This window comes from Melanaphis sacchari, unplaced genomic scaffold, assembly GCF_002803265.2.
Source record: "Melanaphis sacchari strain LSU unplaced genomic scaffold, SCAv2.0 Contig12_pilon_pilon, whole genome shotgun sequence".
In the NCBI taxonomy this organism is placed as follows: domain Eukaryota; kingdom Metazoa; phylum Arthropoda; class Insecta; order Hemiptera; family Aphididae; genus Melanaphis; species Melanaphis sacchari.
In genome coordinates, this window is record NW_020270527.1 from 202,691 (window position 1) to 217,376 (window position 14,686).

Genomic DNA, 14,686 nt, shown 5'->3' on the forward strand with positions numbered 1-14,686 from the left:
CAAATAAATTTAAGTCAATAATGTTTAATTATTTTGAAAAATTATCATCTCAAATACTCCACCTTAAATTGTACTAAAAGTGTAATGCTATTGTTATTCTGTCAGTTATGGGCTCAAAAGCTGGTTTGTGTTGACCAATGATTTGAAGAGTTTAATGATGACTACACAATGCGAATTATATTGGCTGATAAAATTGGTTCAACCAATGATGTTAGAGCTAAATTACCCAACAAAACAGAAATTACGAGTAGGATGATCTAATATTTTTATTAATGCAATTTGTAGAATTATATATTTAATAATTTATACAATTTTTAGAATGGATATGTGATTATAAAGGTGTTACAATATTCTTGGATTGGTTTCTTGAATGTTTGTTTCGATACAGATTTGTTGAAATTAATCACCATTACCAAATTATGAAACTAAATTCAAATATGATAGCATATACCAATATGGATGAATGTCTGTTTGAATTTGAAATTTGTTGAATAATATATATTTTTTCATATCTAAATTAAATATTTAAATCATGAAAATATTTTTCAACTTAATAAGAGCATATACCTATGAAAACAAATTTTATTTTTGTTTAAAGTTAAGTTTAAGATTGGATAATTTTATATTTTGTTAAATTTGTTACTTGGTTTCATGTCATATGACTGCAGTATTTTTGTATCAATCTAAAAATTAGTGAATAAACAAATAGAGTACAAATGACAGTAACAAAACATTTTATTGTTTAGTTTTACCTCAGATAAGAAATAGTATATTAAATAAATTTAATATGAAATTAACTTAAAATTATTAACAATAATATAATATGATTGTTTATTGAATACAAATAACTTTCAATTAATTATAATTAGTAAAATCCATATTAAGACAAATTTGATTTTATAATTAAAATAATACAGATCTATGTTTTTTTAGCATAAGTTTTCATTGTATATAATCATAGCAATACGTACTGAACGAAGTACACCAAAAAACAACTAAAATAATTAAAAATATTACTATTATATCTGTATATGACTCATTGAATTCAATTGAGCTATGAAGATATAAAATGCAATTTTTAGTCCATTCCATTGGTGAATTAATAATTCCTCGTCCGACACGCCAAGACACCAATGGAGATGGTTCACCACAAAACTCAAGTGGTATATAATCTACCTTGAATAAAGTAAAATATAATTTAAAAAAAAATGTTAAGAATATTAAAACTGTATAAAAATCATATACTTCTGGTAGTAACGTCTTTGAGTTTATACAATCTTTGGCCCAATCCAAACTAATAATAAAACAGTTTAATAATAATGCGTTTATAAATTTTTTAGTTCGAATGCATCTGCCATTAGGAAGAGTTTTCACAATTAAATGTGTAACACTATCACTCCATGCTACATGTGCATTTAATTTAAACATATCTACCAACTCTTGTAGCACTTCAAGTTCATCATTTTCAACATTAGTATACGTTATCACTATATGTTTATTTTTTGCAGAATGATTCCAAGGGTTACTGAAAACAACATTAAATTCATATGAATAATAATTCTATATATTGCTAGAGCATATTAATTATTATATAATGTTAGTGGTTAGGAAAATATACATTATACAATCTTTTAAATGAATATTTATGACTTACGAGACATGGCATCTGTCTGGTGTTCCGTTGACAACATCGTCCTCAGATTCACTGCTGTTGTTACTAGTATCTATGACGCTCTGTTCATAACTGTCATCATCACCGTCCATACTTTGATCTTGGTATTGTAAGTCTGTGTTGCCACTGATATCAGTGGAATTTTCAATCAGCAAATCGCTCAATATAATAGTCTCAGAGTCTGAGTCGGTGTCCCATTCAGCTATGATATCAGGAACGTTTGCACTGTTTGCAGCCTGTATGAAATATGGATAACTTAATGATCAATAAATATTAAAACGGAAATGTACAAGCATGGTTATCATTATCATGTCATATTGCATTATACGAATACAATATCAATATGCGTGTTAAAATGTTGAAATAACCTAATAAAACAGAGTAATAATGTTATGGTCCACACTCTGCTGCCAGGCATAGGTTTTCCTAGAGGTAAAACAACATTAATATTGTTCCGTATGCTAAAACAAAACTGTTAATGTAATGGTGAACAAAATAGAACGTACCGAGTTATTCATTTGTTTAACGAGTCATTTAATTAAAAACTATTTAATAAATTTTTTAAATAAGTTGGTAAAATTACATAGGAAAAACATATATAAATATATGATATTATGATACAAATATACAATATTACAATAATATTATGAGCGGTAAAATCAAAACAAGTGGTTATTTATCTCAACTTTCACGCCTAGGATAGATAATTAGATAAATAAATAACACGGTTACAGATACAATCCAGTCATGATACCACTACATACCATTCATTACGGTATATACCACAAGATTTTGAGATTCATAAGGTCGGACGACAGAGCTGCCACATGATTCGAAACATATCTCAATATTTTTTCAGCAATATACTACACTGCGAGTTTATTTTAGATTATAAATTATAATATAAAAAATAGCAAATTAAGGTAGATATTAACATTAATTAAATTATTTTAATTTATTCATTTTTTTAACAAAAAATCCGTTATATTGTATCTTAAACCTTAAAAACGCAGATAGCTTTAATTCATGTAGGATTTTTTTCAATTTACTTAGTTTAAGTTGAACGAAGTCAATATTCAAGCTTTGAGATTTATCAAAGGAATATGTTGTAGGTATTTTAGTTAAGTACATATTTCTTGATATTTCAAAGGCATATTATGCATATCAGGTGTATAACTCTAGATTTTTTAAATGCATACATGCATATAATAATTATTAAATGTTAACATTTAGCAGTATGTATAGATTTAATTAAGGTAATTTAGTATATAATTCATTTTGTTTGGTATTACTTAATATAGACATTTTGTAAGCACTCTATAACGCACCATAAAAGATACAAAAATAGACTATGAAAATTTTTTATTTTTTTTAATCGTCTTTAACCAAAAATAATGTAATTAGTTTAATACGTATTTTAAATCATTAAACAATACATAATTATATTTTTTATTTAGATCTTTTGAGGGTTTCTGTACTAATGGGACTCCTCTGTATAATTCATGTTAAATGATTATCAAATTTAGTATTTACTTATTGTAAAAGAAAACATGACTTAAGATTATAAACATTCTTTTATTTTAATTAATTAAAAAACAAATTTGGTTAATAATTAAACTTAACAAGTCTTACGTTGGTGATTACTTTATTTAAAACAATTTCCAACAAAAAAATTGAGTTAATGTTAATGATAAATTCACAGTTGTATACATAACTATTATAATTTAACAAAATAAATATAATATAATATATATATACATTATATTATAGAAGTTATAACTTTAAATACTTAAACAAATATTATTGTTTTAAAAGTATATAATATACGTTATAAACATTATATTTACATTGAAAAATGTCAAAACTTTAATTTATGTTTTCAATATAGAGAAAGTCAAAGTTTAACTTAAATACCTACTAATCAAATTATTAAACATATTAAATAATTAAGTATATCGAATATTGATACTTTATTGTTAGTTAAATCGATTAACAAAATAATCAATAATAATTCATTTTCACTAACCATTATCATATTATTTATTCCTAACACTTAATCTAGAGTATATATTTCCAAAATATAGGGATACACAAATAACAATTTTTTAGACTATAGGTAATGACTCATGACCTTTTGTGTTACTATGTCCCTATAAATAAAGGATAAACTAAAAATAAAAATGATCAATTAGAAACTATTTTACAAATTTGTTTTGGACAAATTATCAAATTAATAAAAAAAAAAAAAAAATTAAAAACCATATTATATAATAAATAAATTATCACTGCCAATGGGTTTAATAGAAAATTCTATTTTACCAGTTCATTATTTTTGTTGGAATTAACACAAATAGAAACAGATCCATTAGACTGATGATTATAATTTTCTTGTTCTGGAACTCCAATGTCCTCAATTTCTTCAAATAAATCAATTGATGATTGAGATAAATTTAAACTAGATTCCTTACTTGGACTAGATAAATGGTTTTGCATTGAAGATTTAATTGAGTTTATATGAATCATATCTGGTTTTATTTTGCTGTAATAATCAATAAATTTAACAAATTAATCAAATTAAAACTTTAAAAAATAATTATTATATTTGTGATTTTTTTCTTAATCATGTGTATGATAGTATAAAAATCTTTAATATCTAAGACTGATTTAGATAGTAGATTACCTAGATATTACATTTGTTTTACAATTAAATAAACCTTATCTATATTTAAAATAAGAGACCAGCAAAAATGTTAACAAAAATAAAATATCTAAATCAAATATATGATAGTAATAATATAATTAATTTAACAGATTTTTTTTTTTATATAAACACACACATACATATATATATTGATTTTGAAAGTGTAATAAAAAAACAATTTTATGAAATGAAAAATTATAAAAATACATAAATATACGAAAAAATGAGAAATGGTAAAATTATTGAACGAGTTAAATAAATAAAAAAAAAAAAAAATGATAATTTACTCTAGTCAAAGTTAATAACAGCAAAACTGTACAAGGATTAATAAAATGTGACTTTAAAAAAAATAAATAAATATAAATGTTGATCAAAAAATGTATCATGTCATTTTTTTTGTTATAGTAGCCGAGCAATAATAATAAATAATAATATTTTTTTACTTCAATTATAATAATATTAAATTAAAATATCTTCAAATTGTATTTATAATATTACAATTTAAAAATGTTTATGATAAATCATTAATATTTAATATATATACATAGATGTATATGCAATTTGTGAAAAAATTCCATTTTCATTGTATTCAACTTAAACATTTCATTTTTAAAATATAATTATTATCAAATTATAATTTTGCTGGTCATATTTAGATATAAACAAAAGTAAATTATATAACTCAGATTTTTTTTTTCTTATAACTTGGAATTTTACAATTTTTTCATAAAATTAATCATTTCTTATATTACCTAGATAAATGTCCAAATTACAATAATCATTCTAAGTCTGAATAAACTATTTTATAAATCCTAGAATTTACTAATACTTATCAATCAGTAAAACTCTAAAATTTGGATATTTAGAAGCAAGTATTAAACCTAAGTGTTACCAGTTTTTATACTTTTACCTCAATATACATTATAATATACATATATTATACTTAAGTTATTTTTAGATATGTGATTTCACATCTTAAAGATACAGATTATTAATACATACCTACATATAATAGGTATTATAAAGATTATTAATTTTTAAACATATATCAATAATTACTTATTAAATTCTTCATCAGGATATAATTCGTCCAATGTTCCACTCCTGTAAAATGAAATGAAATTCATTTAAAACTATTTATTAAACAAATTACAAACACAACTTACTCTAATGCAATTACTTTCCACACTAGATCTTCAACTTGAGAAAACGCTATTTTCATTTCAGTAACTGTACTGACTTGTGTATTTGGATCAAATGTGACTTTGCATATTTGACAAAAGTTTTTACCATCCTGAATGTTTGCACAATTTATACAGAGTGTATGGTGACAAACATTAATTATCAGCCAATCATTTGTATGCTGTTCACTGAAACAAAATAAATAATTAGTTAATGATTACAATTTTAATATTACAATATTAAATTCATAAGCAACTTGCAGGACGCAATATGATCTAAAAACAACAAAATAACATACCATTTTTCACATTCTTTTTCTGGGATTAATAACTTGTGCTTTAATGACAACATGTTGAACATGACATCCTTTTGCTTAAATGCCATGTCGACAAGGTGCTTAGACATGGTTACAGTAAATGAATAATAAACGAAAACGATCTGTTTCAACCTTGATCTTATTGTTATGATAATGTAAGTATGAATCACCAAAACCAAAGAATAAAGATCTAACGAATACGTACAATATTATCTTAATAAATCTTAGTGTTCGTAAATGTGCGATAATGTAATATTATCATTAATTATTATTAAGAATTTTGTAAGAAAAAATAATTACCGATTAAGTATAAGTGTAACGAGCAGAAACAAATGCAATGCAGACGACAGACTACGAATTATAACTGTTTCAAAATCTATATCATTAATATATAATATTCTAGTTTCCTTGTATCTTGCACGTGCTAAAAAGCGCAGGTAAATGATTTAGTGATAACTTTATAATAACACAACTATGGTTAAGGGGAAACAAATTGATAATGATAAAGGTCCTTACACACTAGGCGAATAGTTCGCGCGCGGACGCGATTTTAAATCGCTGCGAACGTTCGCTTAAAATTAAACAGCTTGTATTAAATTAGACCATTCACACTATGTAGAGCAAGCGGATAAAATCCGCCATCGTCCGCAGTCGATCGCGCATGTTTAATTTTAGGCGAACATTCGCCCAAAACGGCTAAAATTAAATACATTGTTTTGACTGGGTCTATTCATACTGGGCGATTGTTCGCGCGCGTTTCCGCGAATATTTTAATTTAAATATTTTAAATATCAAAATTTTAATATTTGACATTTTAGTGGTCAGTTATTGATAGATCGTTCCTGGTGGTAAGTACGTTACATACATCATACGTCTGATCGTCTGAAGTATAAATTTTTATAATTTAAAATTGTTTTTTAATATGAGTTCAGCTAGTTTTGATCTAGAATCTTTTATTATTGAGATATCTCAAGAAAACTCAATCTGGAATTTAGGTGAGTATTTTTTAACCACTCAAAGGTGTATTTTGATTTTACTATGTAGATATACATTTTTTGTGGTTTGAAGTAGTATAGTTTTTTCTAAAAATAACATTCACCGCTCCAAACTGAATCTAAAAAATGATTATTTAAATAATTAGATTGTTTTATTTAAATTAATATATTGTGTGATCTACATATCATACATAGAATCAAAAGAGTACCACGACAAAATTAAAAAACAAAAGAGCTGGTTAAAAATTGCAAAGGCTACTCTAAATGATTTCGACAAACTTGAAGCAACCGAGAAAAAAGTGAAAAGTAAGTATTTAGGTTAACATAGCTATATTCATTATATTTACTCTATTATTACTTATAAGTTTTTTGCATCACAGATTTGTAAAGTATTCAAATAAAAAATTATTAATAGGTAGGTACCTACTTGTTTTATAATTGAATACTATTCTAATATTATAATGGGTGTACTATATATAAATTAAAAAACCAAGGAAATCGATCTTAGCAAAATATGAAATAAAAGTAATCTTCGCAAGACGCGCGGCATAATAGTTTTAAAACTATGTTGCATGAACAATTAAAAAACATAAAAATAAATATTTGTGTTGTATTATTGATGTATATATTAAAAAAATTGTAATAATATTTATTAAAATTATAATAAAAATACATATTATATTGTATTATAATATAAAATGTAATAATAATATAAGTACATATTATAATGAATCTAATTAGGTATAATTATATAATTAAAATATAAAAATTATAAAATAACAGTAGGTATAACATTAATAATTTAAGTTATCTACCATTATTACTGCTCTCCAACTCTATATTATATAAGGAATTTATACTGTTTATAACATAGTAAATACGAAGTTAATAAAATTAGTATGATATATTTATAGAAAAAATAATAGTTAATAATAATAAAAAAAACACTTAAATTGAAAATTATAGATACAATACAACTCCGTATAATATTAAAGGTTAAAAAAATAAGTATAGGTTATATAAGTAAAATAAATGTGTATTCAAACTAGAACTTTATTTTGTCAGCTAAGAGCATATATTTTGGGTCGTTAAAGTATTTTACGAAATACTCTCTTATATCTTTAGCATTGGAAGATGCATTTCCAACACCAATTTTGTCTGATATATCATCCATTTCACAATTAATCGTATCCTCAATATTAGAACCATCCTTACGATGTACAAAATTATGTAAACGAAATTAATTTAAAGTTTTGCTTTTGTGTACATAACAATTCAATGGGAGATCTATAGATCTCCATGGCCCCCATGGCCTTTTAGGACAGAATAAAAATTTATCTTACAATATTATTTTTTTATGCATTAAAATTTCTTTTACAGATCCCCACTCAGAAAAATATATATAAACGCACTGCTTAAAATATTTATGCAAGTTTAACTATTTTACCTTAATGTCACTGACAATCTTTCCTCGGGTGGTATTGAATTGTGTAGAATTGTATTTTCATTTTGCAATCTATGCTTAACACGTGATAACTAAGATTTAAAATAATAATTTTCATTTTAATACATAATCATGTGATAATAATAATAATTTTACTTACCAGTACATCAAATGATGAAATTGACATTTTACAATTTTCACTTATTTTTAAATGCATTTTTTTTTATATATATTATCTTTAAATTATAATTTCATGTTACATAATACATATTAGGAGAGGAGTCGCGATTAGGGCGGCAATAAAATCTATTTTGAATTTATCGCACCGATAATTTGCGCGAACACTAATTATTAGTATTTATTAAAATTCAAACAACAAAATATACTTTTTTTAAAGTGATATAAATTGTATTATTATATAAATCAAAAGAATATTTTAAAAAGAGCAAAGGCCAAAGAATCTTAATAAAACTAAATTACGATCATATTATGACGCTATTTTTTTAAAATTTTTTTATTACTTTGTCAATGTTGATATTTTTTCCCATGGTATATCACAGTAAATAGAAGTATTAAATTGCCGTTCCCGTCATAATGGTAAGAAGCATAGTTTTAATATGGATACTTATAGTACCTACTAGACAATTTAAGTTAAGAGAAATCGATAACGAAATATAAATAAAACACTCTAGAATTTATTGTGCATTCCACGTTATATAAAATTGTCTATAAAGTAAAAACCAATACAATGTTCAAAATTTAAAATACTTCTGATAGGTAATAATTTCAGCTAAATTATTATTGATTATTGTTTTATTGAGAAACTAAGAAAAAATTCATAATATTTATTTTAAAAATTTTTACTTATTTTTAAATGCATTTTTTTTTATATATATTATCTTTAAATTAAAATTACAAGTTACATAATACATATTATGTACATTTTATATATTACGTATACTGTATACAATAGTACAGGGCGCGATTCGCTTGGACCAGTGCCATAGTTCCGCCTATGGCTATTCACCATCCACCAGTATTGACCCCAATTTCTTTGAATGCATGTGTTTTTTAAAATTTATTTTTGTATAATAAATAGTTTTACCACATAAAACCTTTGGATGGTAGTGTGATACTCCGTACTCGGTATATAGTTGAATAACTTTAAACTTGCATTTCCTTGCCATTATTATTTTTTTAAATTAATTTTATAATATTATATTATAAATATGAACACTTAACAAGCTGTGACAACAAACCGAAAGGTGATTTATTTTAACTATTAAGTATACAATGTGTATAATTATAGATCACAGTCTTTACTGAGTAAATTAATAGGTAAATATCGATCGATATTTTATAAGTTATAACTATCCATACTTGTTAGACAATGTTCATCTAAATATGACTTTATTCTTAAAAACTTTAACAATTTGTCTAAAAATATGTTTTAATTTTGTTGTTTCTGTGTATGCTTAGCGTGAAACATAAATTTAATTAAAAAGTTGATCTTTAATATAATATGAATAAATCTAACTTTTAAAAACCCATTTAAAACAAATAATTCAAATAACAAGTATAATTTGATATTTTCTTTAGTATAGATATTTGAATACAGTGTACACATTGTATAAATATTTGTTAAAGTGGAAATATTTTAACTTGAGAACTCTTCTTCCACTCATAAGTATTAGTATTGCTTTTAAAATCAATGTTATTAGATACACGTACAAGTACAATATTTAAAGACTCAATTATAAAAAATAGTTGAATATGCTCAATAGCACTCTCAAAATAATTGATATCAATTATTTTTTTATTTTACTATATTATAAAGTAAAAAGCCATTATTAAATATGACACAATAGGTAGATAACAGTAGTGGAAGGAGAAAACTTTGCTTACTGTATGATCCATGATCACAAGTCTATGGTCTTCCTAACTAAAAATAGTAGGAACAATTTTATTAATTTAAATGATTTTAATGAAATTGTATTCTTGCTTTTACATTATTAATTTATTATTAACTAAAATAACTTAACAGTTGACCAATAAGGCATTTATTGTGAATTTACATCTGAAAGAAATTAAGTTGGTTTTGTATATTATGATCAAAAATGTTTGTGCTAATTTAAAATATTATTTTTGACAAATTATAAGTACCTAAACTATTGTGAATTGTTGGATAATTTTTTTCTCAGATTAAAATTCAACGAATAACAGATATTCAAGTAATATCAGTTGTTGATCATGCAATAGGTAATTGAATTATTTAGAATTAATATTATTGGAGATTTGTGGACAAGCTTTTAATTTAGCATTAAAATGTTATGAAAAACACTTAATTGTGTTCAAATTAGAATACTAATTTGTTAAAAATAAAAAGTAAATTTTTAAAATTATTTGTAGTTTAGCAAAATAAATAGTGCAAGTACAATGTGCACACCAATATTTAAATATAAAATGATATAATTTGCATTTAAAATAACTTATTACTGAACATAATGGTAATATAGGTTAATATAGTAGTATTTAAATTACTTAAATTAAGAAAATACATTTTAGGTATTTAATAAACTAACTTAAGAGAAAAAAATTATTATATGTTTTTATTTAAATCTAAAAAAGAGTTTAATTTAGTAACTAATTACCTCAAAGTTGATTATGTTGTGTCAGAAATCACAATTAAATGCAAGTAACAATAACAGTTATTTTTTTAGTTTATTGATTATTCTTTTGTTTTATTATAAATTAACCAATAAATCATAAGCTAACAATTTGCATGTTTTTGTGTTTAAATGTTTAATCAAAACTGTATTTATATCGGAAAAATAACACAGCATTTTATTTAACATGGAATAATAGTAATATTGATTACATTATTTTTAGACTTCCAAAAACAAAACAATATAATATGTATTTAACATTTTAATGTTGAAATCCTAAATAAATTAATAATTATGATAATAATACACTATAAAATTGAACAACACATGGAATGTTTCAGTGTAACGAAACTAAAATCAAAATTAAATTTGTACACCTTTATATTTCTTATATGGGATTGAAAAAAAAAGAAAAATACTAAGACACACACACATCATTCTTTGTTAGCTGTAGCTTTAAAATTTTTGTGCAGCTCTGGTTTGATGTCATAAACCAGTTCAAGAATTTGATCAATGACTGCCTGTTTGTTAACAATTACAGCCTTATTCATCTCTTCAATTTTTATTTTTGTGTCAGCATCTATTCTTGCAGCAACATCCTCGCGAGAACCCATATGCTAGAATTGTAAATATAAAAAACAATTGTTAAAACCATATCTATTATACATAATAAAATCTTTACTTTAATTTCAAATTCCTTGAACTGTTTTTCCCTTTCTTGTCTATATTTTTCAATTTCATCTTGAGCTTCTTCTTTGGCTTGCTTTAAACGTCTTGCTTTGCCTATAAATAAGTATAAAATAAAATATCAACATTAAAATTGAGTGGGATACTGTTTTAATGGGATAAGTATATTCATATTTTAAAGCAATCATAAGTTATTGAATTTAAAAAATGACTGAACAAAGCTTCACTTACACAACAAAAATAAATAACAACTAAAAATTTTGTATAGATGCATCAGTGTTAGGACATCAAGTTTAGAGGTGCTACATTACACTTTTTATTCCTAAAAAAAAATGTTACAAATCTAATGATTTGCTGTTATGCTCATGATGGGTTGTATAATAATTGATTGATTTAATGGTTCACCAAGATTAGATGAACTATTATTAGGTCACTAAATCTAGAGAATTGTCCTTCCATAAAATATTTAGTGATTATTTATACAACATGGCATCAGAATTTTAGTATTTACTGGTTAAATGCATGCAAACAATAAAAACTGATTAATCGTCATTATTAATTTACTAATAATGAGATCTTTAATAAAAACCACGCCTATTAAATTTAATACAATTAACATTGGTTTAAAAAAAAAATTTATTTCATAAAATAACCAGCAGTTAGATTGAAAATATAGTATTATATCAAAGATAATTGTATACAAACTATAATTTTAAATGAACAAGGTGTGGCTCTCGGTGAGTCCACCGAAGACGCTATATAAATATATACCTACCTACCTACTGAAAAGCCTTTTATGAAAACAAAAAATAACTAGTAAATTACACTACAATTTTCCACGTAAAAGGTAATTAATCGTTTTTGGATTTTGTTGAACTAATTAGAGGCATATCTTATATCAGATAATATTAACCACACCTTAAATTTGTCGATTAGGTACTTACGTTTCTTAGCTTCGGCAACTTTTTCCGCAGCCCTTTTTTCAGCAGCCAACAATTGTTGTATTCCTTGAGTTTGGCTGGCCATCACGTTGATTAACTAAAAATGTTGTTTAATTTAAAAACAATTTTTTAATATTATGAAAGACGGGAGCAATCAGCACTTAGTAATGATGAGCTTATGATACGAGAACTGGAGAGCCTGCTGCTTTGTACTTATCTGTAAATAAATGGGAATTGCCAATTGGGAAAATAAATGGGTGTAGCCATGCCAATTGGCCATGGGTCTATAAAACAAACAGCTGATTTGTATGCTTTCTTGATACTTTTCTTTTGGACTTTCCATGATCAGCTGTTATCACTTATCGGTGAATGATAACGATTTCTGAGTTAACTACGGTCTACGATACGTGGAATCGTTTGAATTGAATCCCATCAAGAATCGTTTATCAGTTAATTAGTAATCGGCGCAAAATACGTAAATATAGGAACAATAATTTGTAGTAAATTATTTCTATTTCCATTTTTCACTTTTCAGCAAACATTAAAGTATTGAATCATTAATCATGTCATTTGAAAATCTAGCCAAAGATCTGTCGTAAGTGTTCACCGTTTAGCCTGTATTTTACTATTTCTCAAGATTATACAATTGATGGAAAATTAATTTTTTTAATTTTAGTGTTGTTTCGGGATTAGAGTTATTGAACAATATCGATGACAAGAAGTTTGTTCGTTTGGTTGATAGGATGATACAAGATTTTGAACCCAATCGATTATCTTCGTTTTCTGAACATGAACTAGCATCCATGGAGAAATCATTAAAGTTAAACAGTAATCAATGTCAGTGTTTACTGAATTGTTTAAATCAATTACTGAAAGAAGTTAATATTATGTTAATATATTGTTTGAAAATCTAAATTTTTCTCAACTTGTTTTATGTTAACATTTTTAATTTTTTTATTCAGGTTATAAGTGATGTGACAAAACCTTTGATACTAAAAAATGTGTTGTCTAATCTATTTTTGTTGAATGAAAAAAAAGTTGAATTATTTTGTGAATGTTGGTCTACAAATGCTGAACAAGTTGTGTCTAGGCTTCAACAAAACTTAACTCATTCATACAGGGTAATTATAATTTTATTATTTCAACAATTCATTTAATAGACAATTAAAATAAATTATTTTATTAAGTTAAAGGATGTAAATTGGGCTTTGAATATTTCATCAAATGTTGGAATTGAATTATCTGATCCAGAACCTCGGTGTTTAATAGAGCTGAAAATTGAAGATAGCCAATATCACAATGGACCCAAAATCAAAGAAATTAATTTGGATTTAGATGAAAAGGAGTTGAAGAAGTTCTATGATACATTAGAAACAATTCAAGTAAAATTAGATTCAATTTCACATCAATAAGTATGATTAATTAGGATATATTATTAAATATATTTTATTTATTTGCTATTTAACACTTTGTTAAAGTATAGATCTTTTATGCAAATTAGGCCATAGTTTATGTAATTTGTTAATTATTAAATCTATTTTTGTAATTATATAATTGTTAATACAATTAATCTCATGTAAACAAAAATATTAATAAAATCTTGTGTACAAGAACTAGAAACCATAGTTTTATACCCTTATAATGAACAATTATCAAAAATATACTCATATAATGTATAACATCAAAACATTTTAGTCACTAAAAATGAAATCACTCCGAGCTCTGGGCATGATCACACCACCCATTAGTATTAAACCTAAGTGTAATGTTTGGATATTCCGTATATTTATACAAGATCTACAGTCAAGTGCTCATGACAAAATAGCTTATTTTAAAATATTACATTTTTGAGTTCATTTAGTAGTAGATAGTAGATATTATGTATTATAAATTCTAGGTTTACTTCAAAAATTGAAGCAACAAAATAGCATCAGCACCATGAAGTTGTATTAATATTTAAAAATAGTTTTTTTTTATTTAAATTTCAATTGATATTTAGAAACATGTTTCAAATGAATTATGGTTTATGTGTTGAATACATAATTATTGGTATATGGTTTTAACTTATTCATCTAACTTAAG

The 14,686-nt window shown here is 24.4% G+C and overlaps 4 protein-coding genes across 5 annotated transcripts; 1 reads left to right on the plus strand and 3 right to left on the minus strand.

Annotated features, from left to right (window-relative positions):
- Positions 1-678: 678 nt before the first annotated feature.
- On the minus strand, positions 679-2,291 carry LOC112591234. The gene is made up of 5 exons (XM_025334991.1): positions 2,179-2,291; positions 1,655-1,908; positions 1,246-1,525; positions 972-1,176; positions 679-683 (listed from the first exon to the last, which is right to left on the minus strand). The coding sequence occupies exons 1-5, from the start codon at positions 2,188-2,190 to the stop codon at positions 679-681; spliced, it is 756 nt and encodes a 251-aa protein (XP_025190776.1). The 5' UTR covers positions 2,191-2,291.
- A 1,644-nt stretch (positions 2,292-3,935) lies between these two features.
- On the minus strand, positions 3,936-6,316 carry LOC112591188. The gene is made up of 5 exons (XM_025334914.1): positions 6,172-6,316; positions 5,854-6,061; positions 5,540-5,743; positions 5,433-5,477; positions 3,936-4,211 (listed from the first exon to the last, which is right to left on the minus strand). Exons 2-5 carry the CDS (start codon positions 5,958-5,960, stop codon positions 3,983-3,985), a joined length of 585 nt encoding a protein of 194 aa, XP_025190699.1. The 5' UTR covers positions 5,961-6,061; positions 6,172-6,316; the 3' UTR covers positions 3,936-3,982.
- Positions 6,317-11,220: 4,904 nt separating this feature from the next.
- Positions 11,221-12,837, minus strand: LOC112591176 (V-type proton ATPase subunit G). The gene is made up of 3 exons (XM_025334899.1): positions 12,608-12,837; positions 11,659-11,759; positions 11,221-11,593 (listed from the first exon to the last, which is right to left on the minus strand). The coding sequence occupies exons 1-3, from the start codon at positions 12,687-12,689 to the stop codon at positions 11,411-11,413; spliced, it is 366 nt and encodes a 121-aa protein (XP_025190684.1). The 5' UTR covers positions 12,690-12,837; the 3' UTR covers positions 11,221-11,410.
- A 157-nt stretch (positions 12,838-12,994) lies between these two features.
- LOC112591142 lies at positions 12,995-14,128 on the plus strand. 2 transcript variants are annotated; one of them, XM_025334846.1, is made up of 5 exons: positions 12,995-13,079; positions 13,140-13,199; positions 13,281-13,482; positions 13,567-13,725; positions 13,792-14,128. In XM_025334846.1, the coding sequence occupies exons 2-5, from the start codon at positions 13,168-13,170 to the stop codon at positions 14,014-14,016; spliced, it is 618 nt and encodes a 205-aa protein (XP_025190631.1). In that variant the 5' UTR covers positions 12,995-13,079; positions 13,140-13,167; the 3' UTR covers positions 14,017-14,128. The 2 variants fall into 2 exon arrangements, with proteins under 2 accessions (XP_025190631.1, XP_025190630.1); XM_025334845.1 differs by having other exon boundaries at positions 13,018-13,199.
- Positions 14,129-14,686: the final 558 nt, after the last annotated feature.